The 25,950-nt window shown below is 41.8% G+C and overlaps 1 protein-coding gene and 1 pseudogene across 1 annotated transcript; one reads left to right on the forward strand and one right to left on the reverse strand.

Annotated features, from left to right (window-relative positions):
* Positions 1 to 998: 998 nt before the first annotated feature.
* Positions 999 to 14,721, reverse strand: PTGER4 (prostaglandin E receptor 4). Its single transcript, XM_045439589.1, has 3 exons — positions 14,610 to 14,721; positions 13,220 to 14,141; positions 999 to 2,929 (listed from the first exon to the last, which is right to left on the reverse strand). The coding sequence occupies exons 2-3, from the start codon at positions 14,096 to 14,098 to the stop codon at positions 2,339 to 2,341; spliced, it is 1,470 nt and encodes a 489-aa protein (XP_045295545.1). The 5' UTR covers positions 14,099 to 14,141; positions 14,610 to 14,721; the 3' UTR covers positions 999 to 2,338.
* Positions 14,722 to 15,519: 798 nt separating this feature from the next.
* LOC123577391 overlaps positions 15,520 to 25,950 on the forward strand; it is a 108,109-nt pseudogene continuing 97,678 nt past the window's right edge.

The raw sequence follows: 25,950 nt of genomic DNA on the forward strand, positions 1-25,950 counted from the left end.
TTCATAATCTGTGAATCGTATTTGAATTAAAAAAGAATAAGCTAGAATCAGTATTCTGGGTTGTGAACCTGAAGTGAAGAATGAGTGAGATTATGCTCTAAATATTATTAGTAATGCTAACTTGTGAATGAGGCTTTTGTTTTTCCTCCCTAAACACAGGTGATATATAAACATATATATATATGTGTATATATATATATATATATATATACATATATATATAGTAATAAATATATTTCATTTGTATACAAATCTGGGGGTTGTCTCATTGTCCACATACATGGGAGAAAAATGAAAGCCTCTTTCACAGGTAAAATATTTCTGAAATCATTGTTTTCTTAGTTGTGGTTAGCATGGTGAAATAGAACATCTCAGGCTTGAGCCAGATCCTCCTTTTCTAAGCTATTCTGACCTCAGCTGAGAATCACTGTGCCTTCAGGTCTGTGAAGATGACAGTCCTATTTTTCTGACATCATCCAAAAATATTTTTTTAACTTGCAAATAGCAAATCACAACCACAGTCCTGGGTATTACTTCTACTCCAAGGGCACCACGAGAATCACCGGGGAGTTTTCTTTCAGAAATGTATACACACCCCAGACCTACTAAATCAGAAACCATTCTCATGAGCTCTCCAGATGTTCTGATGCATGATAAAGTTTGAGAAGCCCTGATTCAGAGAATTTACAAGTAGGAAGGGCCATAAGCTTAGGTTAATTTTTTTGTAATGAATATGTGGGTTTTTCACATGCAGCAAGTTAGGCATAAGACTGTCTCTGCCACACTCTCCACCACAAACTCTCCATAGACAAATGTGACTTTGAGTACACCTTACACCCAGATCTTAGTTTCTAAGGATCATTCTCCAGTAAGTGGATCCAAGGCTTTGCACTGTTGCAAACTTTTTTTCTAAATTTGACATTACTTCAAATAAAACAATTTATTCCAATTTAAAAGGATATAGACGATGACCCGAAACAAACAATTTCCAAAACTGATGATATGGAACTCAGACTGAGTGTATTTATTTATTATAATCTCCAAAATAATTTCAGTTGGTACAACCGCTTCTCAAAACCACATCACTATCAGGCTCAGAATTTAGTTATAACCAAGCGATTCACAAAAACACTTTTAAGCAACAAAACATGCTTAGTATTTCCTTGAGAAAGGTCCTTCAAATGTGTACAGCATCACTGGGTAATTCACAAAACCACTAGAAGGGCACCCTCATGTGTCCAACTTCTGTACCCCTTATGTTGTTGAACTCACAAAATTTGTGATCCTTCCACATCTCAAAATAAAGGCCTTCATGGTACAATCTGCCTTCCTCTTAAATTTTAAAGGATATTCTAGATCATTCCTTAGGAAAGTAAAACTATGAACACTTTAAGAGGGAAACAAGTTGCTTGGACTTCTTTTACATTATATACTTCAATTATGGGTTATTTAGTGAGACTTTAAAAATTTTATATTTTAAAAAGTATCAGAGGGGACAAAAATAGAAAATATTTACCAGCAGGTTAGCCTCTCCTGAAATCACCATTTTCTGGATAAATACATGTAGCATCACTAAAAATTTTCACCATGTATTATTATACATAGCTTGGAAAGAACTAACATTTTGGGCTAATATTCATGTCTTAAAATAGCATTTTGCTTGATTCCTTTTATAATCCTAAACTCTTTCTTTTAAAAATTTGTATCTTTTTTAAATAGCTCTGAGTCTCACTGTGATTTTCAACACCTTGGCCTGAACTTGTTTATGAAAAAAAATACATCTGCAACTTGAGCTGGTTATACTGGGAAGAGAGGAATTACCATAATTTCATTATACCTTGTATTAACAATAAACCTTCTCACAGAGAAGAAAATACTTTAAATACCTTAAATCATATTTACAACAATAAAATTCACATTTCATGCTTTAGTGAAACACTTAAGTCATAAGATAGTCCTCATAGTTTATTGGAATAGAGCCCTTCTGTACCTGGCCTTCTGCTGTACGCCGGGTATAAAGCTCTGGGTGTTATGAAAATAGCAAAACTTATGCCATCCTCCTATCAAGTAGAAAAACTGAGGGTAGATCTTGCCAGCCATCAAGTGGTGATAGAAATCCTGTGTCCCAGTGAAGTGACAACCAATGTGCTTCAGACATCGGGTCCTGTAGGAATCACCTTGATTGCTTGAAAAGTGCTAAAAAGCCCAAATGTTCTTCAATGTGAGTTGAAGGGCCCGAACAGCCCTTCTGAGCACAGCTAAACACTTCATTTATGTGTCTATTGCACAGGATTTTTATGTTCTTCCAGAACTAGTGCTGTGTTTCTTTCTGTAGCTACTATATACATTTTTCTGATAAGTTCAGCGTTTCATTGGGAAATGTGACTTGCAGAGAGTTCCCCTTTGGGGCAGGGCCAGACCTGCTACTCCCACTGACCTCGTCCACCAGTAAAACACTCTCTGAATCCTGCCCCTGGGAGGAGTCCGAAGTCTCCGATATTCGCAAAGTCCTCAGTGAGGTGGTGTCTGTTTGGGCCAGGCCCATGCCGGGTACACCCGGAAGCAGATTCCTGCCTCCGAGACCATTTTCACTGAGGTCGGGCATGTAAAGGAGGGTCTGAGATGTGCTGCTGATCTCCTTCAGCTCTCGCGAGAGGAAGGAGCGAGAGTGAGCAGACATGGCGGAAGATGTCCTTCTGCTGTCTGAGCAGTGCTGTCCGGAACGGTCTCTGCGGGACCCGCCGATGCGGCAGAAGAGGCATTTAATCTTCTCGATTGCTTTGCTGAGCACGGTCTTCCGCAGAAGGATATATATCCAGGGGTCCAGGATGGGGTTCACAGCAGCAATTCGGATGGCCTGCAAATCTGGGTTTTTGCTGATTTCTGGCACCAAACGTGGCTGATATAACTGGTTGATGAACACCCGTACCTGCATAAATGAGACGCCCACGTTTAGATTTCACCATTAATCAACTAGGGAAATATTTACCCGCAATGTCTAACCTAGTAACATTAGCTAGCTGCCTTATTTTCTGTTAATAACTGCCAAGAAAGAGCAACTTACATGATAAGCCTCAGGAAGACCAGCGATTGTGCAATTACGTTTGTTTTGAGTTAGTGTAACTTTAAAATTTTTGTAACTATCCTATGAATATCTTCCTTAGATAAAAGATGGTATACAAAAATGCAATGTATGTATAGGCGACAGAAGCATAAAGTTTCTTTGGGAAACACTTTATTAACTTCATTTTTGTGAGTGCTTTTAAGTTTTTGTGATTCTAATGAGGTATCTTTTTCCCTCCAGAAAGCCACTGATTTCCCTTATTCCAGTTGCTTTTTTTTATATATTTAAGTGAAATTCATTTTTTTTAACGTTTTTATTTATTTTTGAGACAGAGAGAGACAGAGCATGAACGGGGAGGGGCAGAGAGAGAGGGAGACACAGAATCGGAAGCAGGCTCCAGGCTCTGAGCCATCAGCCCAGAGCCCGACGCGGGGCTCGAACTCACGGACCGCGAGATCGTGACCTGAGCTGAAGTCCGACGCTTAACCGACTGAGCCACCCAGGCTCCCCATGAAATTCATTTTTTAAGTCAACTAACCAATCATCACAAAAAAGCCCAGAGATCCCTTTAATTATAGAGTCCAGTAAGAATATACTGGGAACTTTTAAACCAATGTCTGAATCTCCTGTCATCCAGAATGACCAGTGAATAGTTTCTATTTTTTCTATAGAGTCTGTTCCCCAGTTATAAGAATCATCTAGTGTTAATGACTCTTCCTTCAAAAACCTCTTCCAATCTTTGCCCTTTCACTGCATTCCTCACCTGGATTATTGCATCAGCCACCAAAGTAGCTTTCCCATCTGTAGTTTCTGTCCTCTCCAATCCAGCCTCCAAACTGCCATGAGAGGATTGCTTCTAGAAAGTAGATCTGATTGTGCTGCTCAATCCCTAAACATTCAGTGGCCCCCTGCTGCTTGCAAACTGTAGTTTGGCTCAATGACTGCCACTTGGTGAATCCATCCTGAAACTCCAGTCAGAACCAATCCCTCCTTTGTGTCTATAGAGCATTAGAGCCAGTAAAGAGCCAAGTGCTGAAAGCGCACTCTGCACAGACCAGTGGGGAAGACAATTCATTCTACTGCTCTTTGAGCTATTTGAGGCAAAGGGCACATCTGCCAGCCCACCATGGGATGGGCAGGCATAAATGAAGTAAACAGAAGGAGACCCTAACAACCTGTTTGCTATTTTGGGGTCTTATTTTTGGCGGTTCAAAAATTTTGCTCTTCCTATAATTACTTTCATTTTTTCATGCATTTAATCATTTAATAGTAAGTACTTACTGTGTATTAGGCATTGTGATAAGTCTGGCCAAAAAAGCTGCATTTAGAATACCACGAATTTTTAAAAATGTTTTCATTTTATTTTTGAGACAGACAGAGACAGAGACAGAATCGGAAGCAGGCTCCAAGCTCTGAGCTGTCAGCACAGATCACGATGTGGGGCTCGAACCCACAAACCACAAGATCATGACCCGAGCTGAAGTCGGAGGCTTAACTGACTGAGCCACGCAGGCACCACTGAATACCACAAACTTCTTGAAGGCAGAGAGTAATCTACAGCACAGAACATAGGAAGGAAGATCAACTCTGACTTCAGGGTGATTAAATGAAATGGGAGAGGTGTATATGGGGGCACAACTAATCCAGATCTGGAGGGGAGGGCGTCAGTGGATGCCTCCTGCAGAAGAGGAATCTAGCAGGGAGTTTTTGATCGGTGAGTGGGAATTTACTAAATTTAGAAGGAAGGACATAACATTTCAAATAGAGGTCATTCCCTGTGTAAAGTCATTGTAAGTGACTTCTGGGAATTTCAAATGATTCAATGAAGAGAGTATGAATTTATGCAAACTCAAGGAAGACTATATTTTATTCCTTAGAGGAGAAAGCACTTGCTAAATGTACACTCTTATATTTATTCTTGGAATATTACTGTTATTATTGTCTAAATCGTCTAATTCCACTAGGAGGTGTGTTTTTGTTTTTGTTTTTTCTTTTTGAGAGACAGAACAGGGCAGGGGCAGAGGGAGATGAAGAGAGAGAATCTTAAGCAGGCTCCATACCCAGCACAGAGCCCAACTTGGGGCTGAGTCTCAGGACAGTGAGACCATGACCTGAGCTGAAATCAAGAGTTGGACGCTCAACGGACTGAGCCACTCAGACACCCCTCCAATAGGATCTTGTATGTAAAAAACTCACCTCATATAAAAAGGGGCTTTAAAAGTGATCTCTGTCTTGGGGTGCCTGGGTGGTTCAGTCGGTTAATCGTCAACTCTTGGTTTCAGCTCAGGTCAAGATCTTATGGTTCATGAGTTGCAACTCTGCATCAGGCTCTGCAATGACAGCATGGAGCCTGCTTGGGATTCTCTCTCTCTGCCCCTCCCCTGCTTGTGCTCCTGCTCTCTCAAAATAAATAAATAAACTTTAAAAAAGGTACATGATCTCTATCTTTAGTAATTACTTAATAATTATTACTTGCCTTTAGTAATTATTTTCATAAGGGAGAAGTAAGAGGCAAGTCTCAGCCAAGGAGGATGCACAAAAACCATAAAAAGGAGAAAGAACCCACAAAAGCAGAGCTGGAGCCATTTAGGGGCAAATATCTCTAACTTTAACAAGACTCGAGGATACTGCTACTTTATTATGCAGTATAATAATTAATATTCATGGTCTATGAATCACCATGAAAGAAGGGATAGTTTAGAAAGATTTATAACAATTTGGATAAAATAAGTTTAAAATGTTTAAGGAAATAAGTGCATTAATCTGTAAAACTCAATTCATGAGAAACATCTCTAGATGAGCCTAGATTAGTGAGATGTAGCTGTATTTCTATTTCTTCCTTAGCTGGAATTCAGACTGTGATCTATACAGGTCTATAGTCCCTTGCTAAGAAATTATTGGTTTTCAGTTGTTGTTCTTTTGTTGTTATTCATTTGTTTTGTTTTGTTTTTGATTGCAAAACCTGACCTAAACTTATTTCGGCAGTAAAACTGGAACCGAACTAGACTGTGAGGCTATTTATAGTTCGTTTATTCTACTTAGTATTAAGTATTCCTGGGTTTTGCTTTGGAGGTATTGTCCCAATTTTGATGGGAATATTACATATGATTAATATGTAATATTACTTATTACTAAAATTCTAAAAGCCAAGAAATTCTGAATTCTAAAACACATCTGGCCCTAAATGTTTTGAATCAGGTTATTGTCCTGTAAATCTCACAGAATAAAATAAAATGGTCAAATGGCTCTAACTAGCATGAAATTAATACCTTGATCTCTGGCAGACAGCTAAATAAAAACTGAACTAGAATAAACAGAAGTATATGATGACTTAAAATACCTTTAGAAACTGTGCTTGGATAAATGATATTATCAAGACAAAGCATGATTGATTTTCCATTTTCTAAAAACTAGTGACACAAAGCACTTTCTTGCCATAGCTGTATTTGGGCACTGAGAGATGCCCTCAGGTCTACGGGCCTTTTCTCAGATGAAATGTTACTGAGACCTGAAGGTTTTGAGGAACTTATCAAGCCACCTTGTTGGTGGCTCATTCTGGTCTTCTGGTGACTTCCATGTCCCTTTTTCTGTTCTACCAGGTTGGCTGGCTTTCTGCTTAAGAATTATTTCCTGACAATGGAATCATTGGTAAAACGTATGAGGTCTGTATTTTACTCACATCACATACTATGTTCCTAAGAGTAAAAGAAACATTGGACTAAAATGTGTTAGTATCAGGCCTTCCCTGTGCATAGTCTTTAGAAAAACAAAAAACAAAAAACAAAAAAACTGAGACAGGGTCTGTGAGGACTGGAGACTTATAGCCTCTAGGTGGCGGTGTTGCTCCACCTGGAAGTTTTTGGTCCACAGGTTCTCCCTAAGAAGCGGTTTGCTTAGCCATCTCTAAGACCCTTTTTCAGAACAGAATCTTGGTAAAGTCTGGACTTTGCATTTTTGAGATTTTTAACATTGAAATCTCTTGTTGCTGGTTGCCTCTCCCACCTCAAAGGAAACATGGTTAGTACTGAAAGGAGGAACATTTTTGAACAGTTGAAATGGATATAAAAGGAATGAAATTTGTATCTATTTACTGGAATGTATTAGGACTTAGCATTTTATTTTAAAATTTTTGTGACCTTTCAGAAAAGCTAGACTGTTGTAAAAAAAATTAATGAGATTTCATAATCAAAGGTGATGAGAAGCAAGGAAAGATCACATCACTCTGTGTCTCACTTCCTCCACAGTTTTAAGTGATTTTGACTAGCATCCAAGGGAATGAAGGAAGCCCTATTTTAGAGTTCCATGGAGGGGGGACAGGCTTACAATTAATACAAGCCACTGAGCCTGGTTATTTAATGTCATTTCAGCAAAGGGGAGCTCACAAGATAGCAATAAAGAGGAGAATGAAAAGAACATTTAAAACTTCAGCTAAAAACATTCTCAAATTACTAAAAAAAAATGAAGACACATTAGTTTTCCTTCATAGCATGTTCGCATTGGAGACTGCCCTGGGGCAGAGAAAAAGACAAAATGAACAAAATCTCCATGTACTCTGTAATGTTTGAAAAAGTTTAGCGATCTCTGCCTCACTTAAAAAAAAAAAATTTTAACACTTATTTATTGTTGAGAGACAGAGCATGAGCATGGGAGGGACAGAGAGAGGGGGAGACACAGAATCTGAAGCAGGCTCCAATCTCTGAGCTGTCTGCACAAAACCCCACATGGGGCTCGAGCTCGCAAACCATGAAATCATGACCTGAACCAAAGTGGGACGCTTAACTGACTGAGCCACCCAGGCGCCCCTGTCTCTGCCTCACTTTAAAGGCTACTTGGTTTGCTCTCCCCATAGCAGGGGAAAATCCAAATGAATATGGGAATATCCACAGCAGTACTCCAATGTCATGTGGGGTGGGTGGTGAAAGCACTTTTCTGGAATTCCTGTCCTTATATGCTTCAGAAATACACATGTTCAGGCAGTTTTCAGTGTTGGAAGAGTGTGCTGCTGATAAAACAGAATCTCTGTGTCAGGGGAAAAAGCTTAAAAAGTTCATTCAACGCAAACAACATATATACTCTCTTGCAATTTTAAAAGTGAATCAAGGAGCTTAGAATATTGGCATATGTTACAATATTCTAAGCTTCTTGAGAGGATGACTACAAATTAGGATTCGGGAGCATTGGAACAGAACTTGGAGATGATAAATTCAAAAGAAGGTGTGATGACAGGAGAGCTGAAAGGGAGGCTGTATGTTGTAGAGGTCCATGCACAAGCTTTGGAATGAAACAAACCTCTTCAAATCCTGGCTCTGCTCCTTCTAATTAATGTACAAATTATGAGAGTGCTTCATTCAATGCCTAGCACATAACATAAATATCTGCTGCCCTTGCTTTTTTGGTAACCCATACATGGTATTTCGGCTACTGTGGAATGTGTGAATAATTCCAAAACCACAGCTCAGAGGTAGCTTTGGTGTCAAAAGACATTTACTTCCTATGTGAGAAAAACCTGTTGGCAGGGAATGTCTAATTGAAAAAGAATGTTGAAATTTTGATAAGACCGATTTAGTAATTGACTGTCAAAGTACAAATGTTTTCCAATAAACGACACGGTCCTACAGCTGAATTTGTGTGTGCTATGTGTTCTGTTCCAAGAACATAAAAGGAATTATCTGTGTGTGCTCGGTTATCTAACTGCCCTGTGAAGAATCCAAAATTGACACAGCTGTTACTAGAAATTTTTACCACTTTTTTTTTAGTGACCAAAAAAAAAAATCTTTAAGTAAAGGATAGTGGAAAGAGTTCTTGAGTGTGGTGATGTAAGAGAGTTCTCCCTCCTTCTGGGTCACCATTTACTACAGGCAAATTATTTAATCACTACAGGTCAGTCTCTACATGGAACATTTATTTCTGAAGGTTTTTTTTTTAACTCTAATTTTCAATATTCTAATAGGAGATTACAAGAATCACTTCATCTCTGGGGAGAAAAAAATCTTGTTAGTAGATGTTCCATAAAACCAAGGCTTGACAGGTCAGCCAAACATGGTGACAGTCTGTTAGACTGGGACTCCCCCCAGCAAGTTGCAGAAGGATATAAATTCCTCAACTGCAGGTGAGAAAACTGAAGAGCAGAATGAAAATACTGGCCAGCCCTGGGTTCTTCCTAGAGCTTTCAAGACTCAGATGAGATGCTGTACGTGGGAATCCCTTTTATGTGCTACTCTGCAGTCTTCAAGGTTCTACCAATTCCATGGTTATGACTAAAACACTGCTTTCAGGAACTGCTAATTTTTTTAGGGAGAGAAAGAGAGAGAGAGAGAGAGGAGAGAACACTCACGCAGAGGAGGGGCAGAGAGAGAGTCCATGCTCAGCATGGAGCCCCCACGCAGGGATTGATCCCACGTCCCTGGGTTCATGATCTGGGCAGAAATCAAGAGTCCAAGGCTTAACAGACTGAGTCGCCCAGTCGCCCCAGGAACTGCCATTTTTAACTTAGCCAAATTTATTTGAAAAACTAATCAAATCCTTCAGGTTCTGCTGTAATGGCACTCAAATTCATGGCATTACTCTTACACCTTTAAATGTGATTTGTGCTCATCTGAAATCCCATCAGTTGTTCTGTGACTCTACTTCAGTTTGCCTACAGTAAACAAAAGTGTAACTATTTACAGCTTCCTCTGCTATAATAAATCTTCCTTGGTCAAATGCTGGTGAAGGCTTTATCAAGACAAATGGTTTATTAGTAAACAGTCAAATAAACACTCACAGGAAGCTATTTTCCTAACCATCTGTTTTACCTGTCCAAGGCAGAAGACGAATCAAATTGGCCATTCTACCCCTAACAGAGATAAATACTTATTACTTCAGAGTAAGAAGAAAGAAAATGAAAGAAACAAGTAAGCTATTAATATGCCTCGGCTTGCCTATGCATGGGGGAAAATGCCTTTCCAAAAATCTTACAGTCTAGCTGTTTAGTCCTGCGGCAAAAGATTTGATTTTAACTGTTATCTTAACGTTAGTAACTGCAAAAATTGGGCACCAGATGTCGATACAGCTATAGCATGTAACATGGGACCTTAGAAACCTGTCTTGCTTGCATGTTTCTGAAGAATTCAGTCCCTTTTATTTATTTTAAGCATAGACTCTTTCATTTCTTCAGCTTTTTCTGAGTTTAAAAAAAAAACAGAGACTGGTTTTAAATAGAATAGACAAAATGACAGGAACCACCAAATCTTGTCATGTAATGTTCCTTGTCAAATGTACTTACACCTTCTCTATTTGTTGATTACGACTCATTTGAGAAAGTTTCTCAAGTCTAGCCCAGTTTCTTATATCCACGATTAATTCCCTAAGCTTTCTCAATTTCCATTCCAAGCTCTATTTGTGAGACATATGTTTTGGAAAACAAATTAAAATTTACTTTTTCTATGAAACTCAGTATCAACTGCCCTCTAAGAGACACTGTAGTTTTTTTTTTTTCTTCCCTAGTGTCCAAGAGACAAAATTTGCCTTTCAAGTGACTGTTAACCTCATATACTATGTCAGGCTTTTTGAAATTCCAAGTAAACTCTATTTGCTCTATTAGCCTTTCCAAAGCATTTTAAGTGTTTTGAAGGATTTGATTTTCCTCAAGTAGGATTAGCCACCAGCTTGATTTGATGTAAGTAAAAAAAGGTGCCTCAATAGTTTCCTTGGAACTGAAGATAGGTCCGACTGCTTCAAATGTCAGAGTTCAGAAGCTTTAAACTTAAATTACAATCTCAATATGAGAAACATGAAAATACATGAAAGTTGCGAAAGGAAGCCAAGGAAGACGACAGTTATGGGTAAATTCCCCTTTTAACTCTTTCAGTAACAGCCAAACTGTGGGTGGGTGAGTAGTATAATGACCTCATTGCTTATCATTAATTTACAATTAAACTGAATCTGAAGTTAAGAGGTTAGTAGCCAGAACTAAAGGCTAAAAACTGAAGCTACTGTTACTCTTTATTACTGTTATTCTTTATTACTCAAAGGCATGTGAGTACATCACTATGTGATTACCTCTTAGTTGAGCCAGTTCCAATTTTCAGAGTAAAATTACTTAGTATCTACTGCACGTTCCTGACTTTATATAATAGAGTGGATAGTAGTTGTTAGTTAAAATGTAGCTCTTTTGCAAACTACAAATATAGCTCCTATAATTTCTTGCCTCTAGCTTCTCAAATAACTTCAAACATTTTGTGCTAAATGGCCCTGTACCATAGGGGTTGGGTCCACCACTTCTGCCCATGAAATGAATGAAGTTTTTAATGCATCTCTTGATGCTCCAAGAAAACAATTCATCTGTGACTATGCAGTCATCAACAGCTCATATCCTTACCTTCATATTTTAAAAGTATGTGCACGTTGCTGAACTTCTAGCTCTAATTCCTCAGCTCCTTAAAGTGGATGTTCTGTACATAACAACCACTCACTTTGTCATTTACTGTTCTGTAAAACATAAGGCAGAAGCTAAAGAAGGGAGTCCCAGCTGGAGCAGATCTGTTTCTTCCAAATCTCACTGTATTGAGTTGCCATTACAGACAGTAAAATATATTTATGTGGCTCAAGTGTGACTTAACTTGGTAAGTTATATTGGGTCCTGGAATGGTTTAAAGGCCCTTCTGGCCAATTATATTTATTTCTGTTTATAAAAATTGTCAAGAAGCTACTGTAAGCTGGCTCTCAGCCACATCTAAGTTCCTTCCATTTACACTCACTTTTATCAGAGATATAATATTTTTATATTAAATATCCCTGGACAGTATTAATAAGAGAAAGGAATAATAGCTCATTACATTTATTTTCTCTTGCTCCCAATCAGCCTAAGACAGAGAAGTCATTTCTTTTTGAGTTGGTAGTTTAGAATTTCCAGAAATGCAGTGTTTTGAGAGACAAAAGAATTCAGAACCTGTTGCTTTCAGTAGAAACTCTAGATAAAGTATTATGCGTGTGAACCCAGCAGTTTCTGGTGCACTCCGTTTTAATGACAGGCAAAGTAGAGAACTAGGTACGTTTTCCACCTTTCTGCTTATAACAAAGTTAATCCAAAGGCAATTTTAAGAAGGCGGTGTCCTGAAAGTGAAGTGTGCCAAAACTCAAATGCACACACTGTACGAAGGCCAAAATTAGAAATGTTCTAGGAGTGAGACGTGATGTAATTTTATATGAACAGGGTTTGGAGTCAGGTGGGTCTGAGGTTCATCACAAGCTGCAGGGTTTGGGCTTGGCAATAATTAGATGACCATCTCTAAAGCTTCCTTTCTTTAGAATGACACTGTACCTCTCAGGGTTGTTGAGAATTCAAATTCAGTGACCCATGTACATCAGTCTGAACTTAATAGGCCCCCCTGAGAAACCTGGCTTTCCTGGTTCCAAGAAAGAATGAAGGAACCTGACGCTAGGCCATGCCGGGGTAGGAATGGTGACCCACATGCGCAACTAGATGTTCTCCCAGGGCACAGCCTGGGAAGGAGCAGGGAATGGCGCCTGACAGTGTGGTTCTGCTCGATTATTTTAAGCAAGTCAAGCCCTATGTAAAGTGAGGGTGATTAGATTAGACCAAAAGACATCCAGTCTCTCTAGCTCTAAACTTCTACATAATCTACCAAAACAAGCAAGCAAAAAAACCAAAACCAAAACCAAAAACAAAAGCAAAAAAACAAATCCGTACAAAAATCAAAGCACCAAACCCGCGCTGCCCCTAAGGAATCGGGGAGAACAAAGAAATCACCACCCCCGAAGTTTCGGGCTTCTGCGGTTCACTGTGGAGGACGGGGCTAAGTCACCCTACAGCGGTTTCCCCTCCACATCTGAAGGAGTGGCAGGTGTTCCCGGAAGGCTCAAGGCCAATGTCAGGCAGCAAGGGGTAGGGGCTGTCCCGGGAGAGAAAGGAAACCAGGCTTTCGGAGAAAGCAACTCGGGGATGTAGGAGAAAATCACCTACTACATCTCATGAGGGATGCGGCCGAAGAGGAGGTTGGGCCTGGTCTGAGTAGCCGAGGGTCAAGATTCCAGGCTGGAGCTGGAGGACAAGTTCACTGCCGAGGCAGGAGAGGGCAAGGAGGAAGCGTTAGACGGAGGAGGGAGGTGCATGCGAGGAAAGGGCCCAGAAGGGCCCCGTTCCCGGCCACTCACCACGAGAGGGATGGAGCAGATGAGCACCACCAGGGAGGTGGCGATGAGTAAGATGACCATCTGGATCTCGGCACCCGCGATGCGGCGGAAACTCCGGCGGCGGCGAAAGTCGCTGAGGCGCGGCAGGGCGGGGGAGGCGGCGGCCGGGTTGCCCCGGCAGGGGGCCCAGGGCACGGCCAAGGGACCCGCCGCGTGGTGCTGCTCGGTGCCCAGCGAGGTGCGGCGCATGAACTGGCGGTGCATGCGGAGCAGCGCGCCGCACACGAGCACGTTGCAGAGCACCGTGGCGAGAATGAGGAAGGAGCTGAAGCCCGCGTACATGTAGGAGAAGGCGGCGTGCGCCGTCACGTTGGTGGTCCAGTCGATGAAACACCAGGTGTCCGGGTACTGCAGCCGCGAGCTGCCCAGGCCCATGTTGGGCAGCGCGCAGAAGAGCACGTTGGACGCATAGACCGCGACGAGCGTGAGGCCCGCCAGCCGCTTGTCCACGTAGTGGCTGTAGAAGTAGGCGTGGTTGATGGCCAGGTAGCGCTCGATACTCATGGCACAGATGATGCTGAGGCCCGACAGGCCGAAGAAGAGCAGGATGAAGGTGCTGTACTCGCAGAGCGCTTCGCCTCCGGGCCACTGGCCCTTCATGTATGTGGCGATGGTCACCGGGCTTACCAGCAACGTGCCCAGCAGGTCGGTGACGGCCAGTCCGCAAACCAACGTATAAAAGGTCGTCTCCTTCTGCTCCTTGCGCGACTTGCACAGCACCACAATGGCCACCAGGTTGCCCACCACCCCGAAGATGAACATCACCGCCGGGATGGTCACCGGGCTGTTGGGACGGTCGGGGGTAGAGGAGGCGGACGCATTGACCCCAGGGGTGGACATGGTGGTGGTCCGCGGTACACAGCCTTGGCCTTCGAAGCTGGGCCTGGGGATGGTAGGAGAGACACAGGCGCGGTGAGATGAAATTACCACTTGTCAGACCCGCTCCCAAGAAACAATATGCTGATGAGACAAGACCAACAACTGGATCCCGCCTGCATCGTGGAGAGTAGCCATTTACCAACTTCGGCTACCGAAATCGCCAGGCTCAGGATACCTCCTGCCAGCAGCCCCCCACTCTGCTGTCATTAATATTTGCTAGTTGATACTTCCATTCTCTCCTCCTCCCTGCCCCCTCCAGCCCAACTCCCTCCACTGCCAAGATGAACAAGGCCTATCTCAAGGGAAAAGCGAGTGGTTCGCTCTTATTCCCGACAGATTCTGAGTCAATAAAATCCTCACCGAAAACAAGTTACGGAAGGCAATTTGGAAAGCGCGCTCGCTCCTCCCGGGCTCCGCTCGAGGAGCGCCCGCCCATCGCTCTCCGCCCGGTGCCCTCAAAGCCTCATCTCACCTGTGGTTGCTGCGGCGGTGGCAGCCGCGTAAGCCCCCAGGGTCAACACTCAGATGTCCAGGATAAGCCTCCAACCTGCCCTAAGTCTCGCCCAGCTCAGTGTGGAGCTTGCCAAGTCTTTGCCTTCTCAGAGCCGGGTCTCCGCGGCTGCCAATTTTCCGGAACTGGGGTCGGAATGGCCAGCTTTCAAAAAACTTGGGAGAACCAGAAGGGTAGCGGGATGGGTCAATGAAGTCTGATCTTGGATTTCTTTCTTTCTTTCCTCTTCTGCTTCTTTTTTCCCTCGTTCCTTCAAAGACGGGACCAAACTTTTCGGAGCCCGCAGGTCCCGTCCCCGGGCGGACAGCAGTCAGATGTGGGGGCCGCTCGCGCAGGTGGCGCGGATCCTCACTCCCGGAATCAGGTCGCCCCCCCTCGGAAGCCCAGGGCAGCACCGGCGGCTATCGGGGCTGGCGGCTGCCACTGAGGCTGCTTCCGGCGCCCTGGGGGCGGCTTGAGGTCCACTCGGCCTGAGGCTCTGACCTGGGACCTTTCATCTTCTTCCTCTTGGCTACAGGGTTCCGAGCTCCGCTCTCGCCCTTCCAGCCTCTGTACAAACTTTTCTCCAGCTCCAAGTTTCCCCGGCGGAGGCGGGGACACACAGTGCGCGGCCCGGGCGCCCATTGGCCGGACGGGAAGGGGGCGGGGCGTGTCCTCAGTGCTCGGCGCCGAGAGGCGGTGCACCGGCCTGGGGGGGCGGGGTTCCGAGCTGCGCGGGCCCTCGCGCCGGGCCTGGGACCCTCTCCTCCCTGCGTTCCCGGCCCCGGCCAGGCTAGGGTCGCAAGGACATGGCCGCGCGCCTCAGGCTTGTGTGCCGAGTACCGCCGTCGGCGCGGAGCCTCGGAAGCCCTGGTGTTCTCCCGGGAACCCTCTTAGCCACTCAGAGGGGGCTAACTCTGAAATCAGCATCCCCTCTCCCTAGTTGCCTCCTGCTCCGAGTGGCCTGTTTCTCGCACCTTCCACACGTGGATCGCAACACCTGGGCGCTAGGCAGGCAGGTCAACTGCTCTAGAACTGCGGCCGAGGTGTGTGTGTGCGCGCGCGCGTGGACCCGCGGGACGTAGGGTGGCGAGGCTCGCGTTGTGCGCGCGCGCGGCCCCGGGCTCGAAGTCAGGAGCGCGCATCGGACGGGGCGGGTGGTTGGGCCGGCGGGTGCGGGCGGGGGAACGACGAAGAATCTGCCCTTTGAAAGGAATTACAATCCATCCATGAAGGTAGTTGGTTGGCAGTGCCCAGGCTGTGGGCTGCGCCCCGTTGGGTATCCCCAGGCTAAAAAAAAAAGAGAGAGAGAGAGACCGCAGCCTCTCCCGGCGCTGGTGGCGGAGCCTTGCGGCTGTGGAAGGAGGTGACCCGCAGGTACCTCGTGGGAGTGTTAGGGTGGGAGGGGTGTGTAACCGCGGAGATCTTTCTCCTCCTCCGGGGAACTACTCCTCCCAGGAAGAACGGTAGTCTGAGCTTCGTGGCTCGGCCCTGTTATATTCACTTTGGACACTTTGACCACGAATCCTTTGGTCGGCGGGCTGATGGAGGGTGCGACGGGGATTTGAAAGTTATTGGAGTCGAGGAGTTCTCCAGTCATTACCTCCGTGATTTACTCTTGGATCGGCCTAGTCGCTCTACCTTTTTTCTTTAAATTACAGGTGGACTTACTTTGTGGTGGAAGTAGTTTTTTTGTAAACGCATTATTTAACTTCTTTGTGCTCTGGTTCCTAAAATCGGGACTGAAAACTAAAAAGAAACGATTGGAAAACTCCATGGTGTTTTAACTGCTTCACCATTTTTTGTTTGTTTGTTTGTTTTTTTAAACCATGAAGTAGGATTGTGTGGGCCTTTTAAATTCCTAGAAAAATCTGTTTCCAAGTGCGGGATACATGCATTTTAACATATTGCATCTCATCGTAGATTAAACAAATACCTCGATTCTTTTATATGAGGAGCAGGTATTCATTCATTCCTTAAAATGCGATTTCATGAATAAACCTCCTAAGAATTGATCCGGTTCTCCTGTTATTGTGAAATGGCACAGCAACAAATGAGTAATAGGAGAAACAAAGCATCCCAGACTTAACTAATTACTGATAAGTTAAAGTTAATTAAAGATTCCATATGGATATATTAGTATAACATTCTCTTGTTTATGCTATTTCCTCATGAATATCAGGGATTCAGAAGGAATCTGTAAAAATAACTGATGGCAATTGGTCAGTTTCTCAGTTTTCCCTTTATCACCATAATAACCACGTCTGTTGTCTATGCTTTCTTTGAGTAGTAACCTCTAGGGTTGTGTTAGCATTGAAAACAAGTTGGCACTAGAAAAAGGAAACAGCACATTCTACCCCCATCCTTCCCTAACTGAATTGCATCACTGTCACCCTGTCAGGTGGTTATCAGTAAACACACCAAGGGGAGGTGGGAAGTTCCACTTAGACTCATTTTATGTTAGTAAAAATAGTTTTTCCAGTTTTCTTTCCATTTGAAGTTCCTCACATGGAAAACAGTTAGGCTGGGTACCTGTTAAATTTTTAAGGATGAAGAGTATATTAAATGTAACAGTTGAGGCACACTGCTGAAGTAATTAGTGAGTGTTACAGGATTTCGCACGTCATTGATGAACTGGGCTTGTTATCAATGGAGCTTTTTAAAAAAAATTTTTTTAATGTTTATTTTTATTTTTGAGAGAGACAGAGAGAGAGACAGAACGTGAGCTGGGGAGGGGCAGAGAGAGGGACAACAGAATCTGAAGCAGGCTCCAGGCTGTGAGCTGGCAGCACAGAACCTGACACGGGGCTCACAGGGCTCCAACTCACAGACCATGAGGTCATGACCTGAGCTGAAGTCAGATGCTTAACTGACTGAGCCACCCAGCCGCCTCCCCAGTTTTTTTTTTTTTTAGTGTTTACTTATTTTTGAGATTCGGGGGGAACAGAGAGAGGGAGACAGAATCTGAAGCAGGTTCCAGGCTCTGAGCTGTCAGCACAAAGCCTGACGCAGGCCTCGAATCCATGAACCTGGGATCATGACCCAAGTCGAAGTTGGTTGCTTAACCACCTGAGCCACCCAGGCACCCCTAGAGGTATCTTTTCTTACTGGTCCTTTAAATATTTATCATCACAGTAGCTTTAGGAAGATTGACATAAGTGAGAAACCAGGACATACGATTAAAAAATTTTAATAAGGTTTACCTGTACCCTCTTTTGGTGTATGTTTCTAAAAGCTTAAGTTTAGGGGTGCCTGGGTAGCTCAGTCAGCTCAGGTCATGATCTCATGGTTCATGGGTTCAAGTCCCACATCAGGCTGTCTGCTGTCAGCACAGAGCCCGCTTCAGACACTCTGTTTACGTCTCTATCTGCTCCTCCCCACTCACGCTTTCTTTCTTTCTCAAAAATAAAAATAAACATTAAAACAAAGAAACTTAAGTTTAGCTTTTAGAAGTAGAATCTGAAGGTTAGGGAAACAATTATGTTACTTTCTCAGTTTGAAAAACCGGGATGGTGTAGTTCAATTTCCCTCACACTCTGCTAGGAATCTACATTGCAAAAGGAAATGAAGAATTGCCATGAGCGTATGGACAGTTCTTGTCATTATTTGTATATTTCAGTGAAAATATTTTTATTCTAAATGTTGTTTTGTATCCTCCCTTGCAGTTTTCACCTCAATCCCTACTTCTCTGCACTGGAAGAGCTGGGTTCAGTTCTTTAGAACTGTTGTTAAATCCTCTTTGAAGGTTGACCTCGTCCAAGAACTGCCTGACTGATCAGTTTGATTGCTCTGCTTTAGCTAGTTATTTGACAACTTTTTTTGAGTAAACACCTGAAGGTGGGAACCTGTTCAAAAGCAAAGGCTGCTTGGAGGTTATCAACCACATTCCCCTTGACTAAGTTGAATCTTCCTTGGATCGAAGGGATGGGTAAGAAAGAGGATAATTCTTGAGAGGAAGACAGCAAGATGAAACAGATCTGGTCTGGACCCTTTGCAGAGCCTAACCTGGCCAGACCTTAGAGCATTCCTAAAGCACTAACATTCATGTAGCAAGCCTGAGTAAGTTGTGTTTGCTCTCCATCTTTCATGACAGGCCATGCGGATGCTAAAAACAGTGAAAAAGGCATCTAGCTGGTGTAAATAACCCAGTGCTCTTGGATGCATTTGCTTTCCACGCATTCACCCAGTGGTTCAGTGGATCATAAAATGTGGCGTTAACCTGACCGTGGGCATGAGGCGAGGTCCACAATTGTGGCTTTGGCTGTCAAATGATTGCCCTCCCTTTTTAGTGGTGCATTTCAAATGTGTGGTCTCCCAATTATCATTTTCTGAGGGTGAATTTTATGTTGAGTCTAGTGCCTAGAGTTTGTACACATGTCAGTACTGTGACTAAGTCCCCAACATCTTCATATGATGATAAATTGACTGCTGTGGAGGCTGGTTGCCACCAACTGAAACTTCAGGTTACTTCCTTGTCCAGCAGTTTTACCCCTCAAAGTGATAGCTTTCTGCCCTTTTAATTTTTCCCCTCTCCCCCCCCCCCCCCCGATATTTCCACCACTCTTCCATTGTGGATAGAAAAAAGAGGGCAAAGAAAGAGGATTATTTACTTATTGTTGTCCACTTTGAAGGTGTGGTAGAGAGGGAGGCCTTACTAGTTCAGGAGTCTCTTTTCTAGGAAGACAGACATTCGGATTATATGTCAGGTTCTTCTCGCACCCACCTATCCCTCTGGCATTAGACAAAGTCTAGGCCAACTGAAAGGAGGAACTTACGACTTGAGAGAATCGGTCATTCGGCTACGTGTGATGCTTAGTGAACCCCTGCAACAGAAGTTCGAAGCTCTTTGTTGGGGAGCAGAGGGAGAGATGAAGTAGATTGCCATTTGTTGAAATCCAATCCAAAAATTCATCTCTTCCCTGACATGCTCCTTAACCTCCAGCGTAATGGGTATTGATCGCAAAGCACACTAAAGTTACAAGTTGAACCTCTGCTGGAGTTTATGAAGGTCTAAAGATATGGAAGTCTGAGGTAGGTCAGTTCCTTCAGAGTAAATGAACCAGATGGACAGCTAATTTTATGGGAAAACTTAATCTTTTTATTTTTATTTTTATTTTTATTTTTTAAATAGCTACAGTGCTGGATCTAACAAGAAATGAGATTTGATTTTTCATGTAAACAGCAATTTTAAGTATGATTTTCTGATACCAAGTTATTTAGAGTATTTTCCTATAAGATAATAGGTTATGTGTTAAAAAGAGCTATAAAATATACCTAAAGCATTTTGGTAGAAACATTCATTCATCTAATCTAGTAAAGGAAAAGCAAGTACATTTTGAGGATGTCTAATATGAGGGCTGAGTATCAAATATGTATTTTTTTCTTCTCTGAATCTTGAATTAGTATAAGGTGTCAACTGTTAAGAAGTAAAAAAAAAAATTGTGAAATTTTAGTAGCTGAAAAAGCAGAATACACTTTTCAAAATTGTCTTGCTGTGTTAATGAGTTGTCTGCATCTCTGATCATATTACACCAGTGCTGCGGTGTTTTTAAAAGATATATTGGCAGTGCATTGTCTAAAATGCGACTCACTCTAAACCATATATGTTTAAGTTAAACTTTAGTTTTTAACTTTTTTTTAAATTTTTAAAAAAAATTTTTTTTCAACGTTTATTTATTTTTTGGGGGACAGAGAGAGACAGAGCATGAACGGGGGAGGGGCAGAGAGAGAGGGAGACACAGAATCGGAAACAGGCTCCAGGCTCTGAGCCATCAGCCCAGAGCCCGATGCAGGGCTCGAACTCACGGACCGCGAGATGGTGACCTGGCTGAAGTCGGACGCTTAACCGACTGCGCCACCCAGGCGCCCCTTAACTTTTTTTTTTAGAGAGAGCAGGGGAGGAGGCAGAGGGAGAGAGAATCATTTTTTTCTTTTAAGTTTACTTATTTATTTATTTTTGAGAGAGAAAGAAAGTCTGAATGGGGGAGGGGCAGAGAGAGAGGGAGACTGAGAATCCCAAGCAGGCTTTCTGCTCACTGAAGAGCCCAACCAGGGGCTTGATCCCACGACCCTGGGATCATGACCAGATCCAAAATCAAGAGTCAGATGCTCAACTGATTGAACCACTCAGGTGCCCCTAACTTTTTTTTATTTGAAGATTTTATTTTTGGGGTGCCTGAGTGGGTGAGTCAGTTGAGCATCCGACTCCATTTTGGCTCAGGGCATGCATGATCTCATGGTTTCATGGGTTTGAGCCCCGTGTCAGGCACTGTGCTGGCAGTGCGGAGCCTGCTTGGGATTCTCCTTCTCTCTCTGCCCGTCCCCTACTTGTGCTGTCTCTGTCTCTCTCAAAATAAATAAATAAACTTAAAAAAATAATAAAGATTTTATTTTTAAGTAATCTCTATACCCAATGTGGGACTCGAACTCAGAACCATGAGATCAAGAGTTGCATGTTCTACAGACAGAGCCAGCCAGGCGCCCCTAATTTAAACTTTGATAGCAGTTACTTATTACCTGAGTATTCTACCTGTTGATTAAAATGTTTTTTTGTTTTGCTTTTTTTTACAGCCAAGCAAACCATAAAAAGAAAAAGTATTATTTAGTTTTGTCTTCCTTTTCCTAGCGTGCAGCTCATCTTTTGTTTCCCAAATTGAACACTTTAAAAAAATCCTCCCAAAAGAATAAAAATAAAATATATTTTCCTCTTGAGGAGGAAGACATATGCTACATACGATTTTCCCCGGACTCCCATAATTTTGGAGATCCCGTTTACAGACTGCTTTGGGTTCTTATAGGCGTGGTGCTAGAAATGCCCAATTTACGAAGTGTCCATAAATCCTAGGTTGTCGAAGGAAGTCCAGGGGTCTCTCCTTTTGGCTTAGATGGCAGATGATTCAGCTTTTAACCCCAAATCAAATGGTTTTGCTTTTGCCAAAGGCAAGTCCTAAGAATGATTTAAAAGTATATTTTAAACCGTAATTTGTATTTTTCAAAAATGTCCCTTTGCTATTTTTTTTAAGGATTAGTGTACTCTCCTAGGACTTTGACAAAAATGTGTTTTTGCATTGACTTTTCCCCCTGTGTTTTTCTAAGATGGGCTCTGTACAAGAGAGTTAGAGGCTTGCATCTACTGTTTTAGAGATTTCCCACAAACACCACTTTTGGAGAAAGGGGCCTGAGATCTGTAGCTTTATAAAAGCTGTGTTTATCCGAAATTCTTGTTTCAGGAATTTATCAGTTCTGCCCAAGTAACCCCTGCATTGCCGTGTGGAGCTTTGTGGGGCTCTTGTTTATTTTTTAGAAATCTGAGGGAATCATTTTCCTTGCAGAGCCAGCATCAACTCTGTAATCCCTGAGCTAATGTGTTAATTGTAGTGGCATTTTAAACTTTGGGCAAATGCTAATATCTCATTTCCCCCTTCCATCCATAATAATGATAAAAGCTTTCCTATCATTCAAATTAAGCCTCATTATTGAGAACTTCCCTTTCCACACCCTGTCCCTGCTCTGCGACAATGGGTCCCCACCACTCTTCTCTAGAATGGCAGACCTGTTGAGCTTTAAGTCCACAAACCCTTGGGTCTAGACAAACAGGATTCCAGACACCTTGTAAAATTACTTACGAAGATGGGGCGCCTGGGTGGCGCAGTCGGTTAAGCGTGCGACTTCAGCCAGGTCACGATCTCGCGGTCCGTGAGTTCGAGCCCCGCGTCGGGCTCTGGGCTGATGGCTCGGAGCCTGGAGCCTGTTTCCGATTCTGTGTCTCCCTCTCTCTCTGCACCTCCCTGATTCATGCTCTGTCTCTCTCTGTCCCAAAAATAAATAAATGTTGAAAAAAAAATTAAAAAAAAAAATTACTTACGAAGCAAAGCCACGCACATCTCCCCTCTTTCTTTTTCTCCTCACCCTTTCCATTTCTGTATCAGCGATATCAATAACTAACATTTATTAAGTAGTTACCATGTACCAGGCAATGTGCATCATGCTTTGGGTGAATTTTTTTTTTTTTTTTTTTTTTTTTTTTTTTTTTTTTTTGCCGTTTGTTACAAATTAGGATATTGAGGCAGAGAGAAGTTGAGTAACTTTTTCAGGGTCACAGAGCTCGTAAGTGCTGTGACAGAGCATGCAAGTTACTGACCACAGAATTACAGTCTCCTTCCCCAGCACTGAGCAGGGGCCCACTCCTAAACACCTCAGCCTATCCTTTAAAAAAGCAAAAGGAAACAAAAGGCCACTACATTTTAATAAAGGATACAGGCAAAACTTCTCTGAATAATAATGATATATTCAGTCTAGACACCCACCACCTATCCCTGTGCCCCTAGGAAGCAGGTGCAAAATAAGAAGTAGAAAATGCACAGTGTTTCTGATTTGAGTTTATAGTCACTTATTTTAACTTTCAATTTTATGTGGAGTAGGTAACAACTTCTGCAACTACCAAGGGGATCGTTAACAGTTTCTATGACATTTAAATGATCGAATACTTCCTTATGAAGCTCTGGCTTATTTTGTTCACAGACACACAGTGAAAATCAACTTTCCTGCTTAGGTTGAGCCTATAGGTGGAGAGTGCTGTCAAGAACATGAAAAAGCATCAATCGAGTATAAACTGTGTGCTATAGTTTATAGCTTGGCTTATACTAAACCCTTTATATTTATCTTTGATAAGTTTATGGTAATTCTTCAAGGGAGTTGGCATTATTGCACCTGCAGTTCTGTCAGGGTGTAAAGTCAGTTAGAAAAATCTGCATTCATTTGGCATATCTCTTTTAGGGGAAATGGTGTTGGGAAGGGCATAATCAAGAAAGTAAACATAAACTCAGGGATGGTGATGGAAGGAGAAATACATCATCTACCCCTTTTTATTTTTCTATACTCATTGCAAACATTGCTAATAACATCACTCTTTCCTTCAAGGGTACACCACTGATTTACTAGCAATGGCACAAGAAATGAAACTCCTTTGTCATGCTTGATCTAACATATGACGTGTACAGAGTTGGTTTGAAGAGACCCTAATAGATGGTGCTTTTGTAAATTTGTGATGATATGTGTTTGTGGTCCTTTTTGCCTAGGAGGTTATGGAAGGGCTATGAAAATCTTTTATCAGGACTTTTTGCTTGGGAGGGCAAACTTTGTATGAAGAGAATGTGAAGTGGGTACAGCAGGAGAGAGATCATCATCATTAAATACGTAACTAGAAAAATAAATCTCAGGATAGAGGGTCTTGCAAAGCAGCATAGTCACCTGTTAGATGCTTTAAGAATGTCTGGAATGTGTCTCATAGTATAATAAATGACTTTATGCAAAATACCCACATTTGCAAGTCAGGGAGCAGCAGGAGACAAATTGAAGAGTCAGGAACAGCTTGTTCTTGGGTCAAACCAGCATTTATATCTGAATGTTTTCAGCTCCAACTAGCTAAATCTTCCAATAACTCAAATAGAATTTTGGGACCCAAGTAAGGAGTAAATGATTGAAAAAAAGATGAATTGCGATCATTAAAACCTGACTTTACATTATTCAGTTGGTATTGTGATGTTTAAATGTACACAAAAATGAATATTTGAAAAATTAAATCATTTAAAACCTATGCATAGAAGTTTGCTAAAATACTAGAGCCCTTTGGGGGAATGTTTCCCTAAAGGATCAAATATTTATTAGTTATATCTATTTTATCTTTTACTCTTGGTGTATTTTAACAATTCTCACTTGTATCAAGTAGAGTACATAGTTTTAATCGTATTTATACAAGTTGAACTCTTGTTTACCTCCTTTACCAAATGGGTGAAATGCTATTTATTTCTTCATTATAAGTGTAGTACGGTGCACAATTAATTTTAGAACCAGAGAGAGGAGACAACTCCATTTTTAGTCTCAGTTTCTACCTACCTTAAATGCCAGAGAATTGAGCTTATTCAAGCTGATTATGTTGCAGTGCATCACTCTTAAGTATGGTCACTTATAAGAGCTGAATCATCTTCCTGAATGTTTCCCTGACATCCGGTGTTTGGTGGGGAACCTCAGAAGAATACAGCTTTCTAGTTAATAAATATTTTTGAACAAGAGAACAAAACACATTCTATAGAATAAAAATTAACTCTGTAAGTTGATAACCCTATAAGGTGTGGAGGAAGACTATATTGAACCTTTGCTTGTTGGGAAAAAATAAGTATTAAGGATAGAATATTGAAAATGTCCTGTGAATTGGTGCATGGTTAGATGAAGGAACGCTTTTTTCTTAACATATCAGGGTTCTTCTGTATTAATGTAATACTCACTTTCATTATACTGAAAAAGGGTATTATAGCGTTTTCTTTGTTTTGAGTTTGGTTCTTAATTTTATTTGAAAATGCAGTAGAAATAAATATTCATATACTTCGGCTTTAAAGCATTAGTTTAAAACAAACAAAAAGCAGAATCAGACCTGTAAGTACAGAGAACAAATTGATGGTTGCCATAGGGAAGGGCGGTGGGGGATGGTGCAAAATGGGCTCAGGGCAGCAGGAGATACAGGCTTCCTGTTATGGAATGGGTAAGTCACAGGAATAAAAGGCACAGCAGGGGGAATATGGTCAGTGATATTGTGATAGCATTATATGGTGACAGATGGTAGCTAAACTTGGGGTGAGCATAGCATAATGTATAGAGAAGTTGAATCACTATGTTGTACACCTGAAACTAATGTAACATTGTCCACTATACTCAAATAACACTATTTAAATATATTAAATATTAATAATATTATTAATATTAAAATATTTAAAAATATTTCCCCCCATGATACCACAAATACTCAAAGATAAGAATGCCTAAAGAAGATAAAAATTCTATTCTTCTTTACCACTATAAAAATATTCTGAATATGCTAATAGATACAATGTAAATTACTATTTATAATATCCATTTGTATAATTTATAGACTCAAAGAGAAAAATTAGCTTTTTGAAAATTAGTACAGCTTAGAAAATGTTTTCAATACTGATCCTGCCTGGAAGAAAGGCTTTCATGGTCAAATACGTTTTGGAGATGTTGTACTGTATTCCTGTTAGAAAGTCTCATTGCATATTGTTATAAAAGACCCTGAGATGTCGACAATTTAAAAAACTCAAAACTGTCTTACTTTGTTTTAGTTAACATCTCCCAGGTTTATATGATCATGCATCCTTTCATCAGTAACACCTACTAACATGATACAGATTAGAATTCCTTGCAACACATGCAGGGAATCTTTCCTAATATGGCAAAGGATAATTTATTATTTGGGGGAGTGGTTCAGAGACCAACATTGTAATTGCAGTAGATATATATTTATTTTTAT

The sequence above is a fragment of the Leopardus geoffroyi genome, chromosome A1, assembly GCF_018350155.1.
Source record: "Leopardus geoffroyi isolate Oge1 chromosome A1, O.geoffroyi_Oge1_pat1.0, whole genome shotgun sequence".
NCBI lineage: Eukaryota > Metazoa > Chordata > Mammalia > Carnivora > Felidae > Leopardus > Leopardus geoffroyi.

What these genes read in the sequence shown, in the direction of transcription:
- PTGER4 (XM_045439589.1), bottom strand. Translation starts at nt 14,098, where the DNA reads ATGTCCACCCCTGGGGTCAATGCGTCCGCCTCCTCTACCCCCGACCGT. An exon ending in TCTGCTCCATCCCTCTCGTG is followed by an intron (nt 2,930 to 13,219) that starts GTGAGTGGCCGG and finishes TCATTTATGCAG; the next exon opens with GTACGGGTGTTCATCAACCA.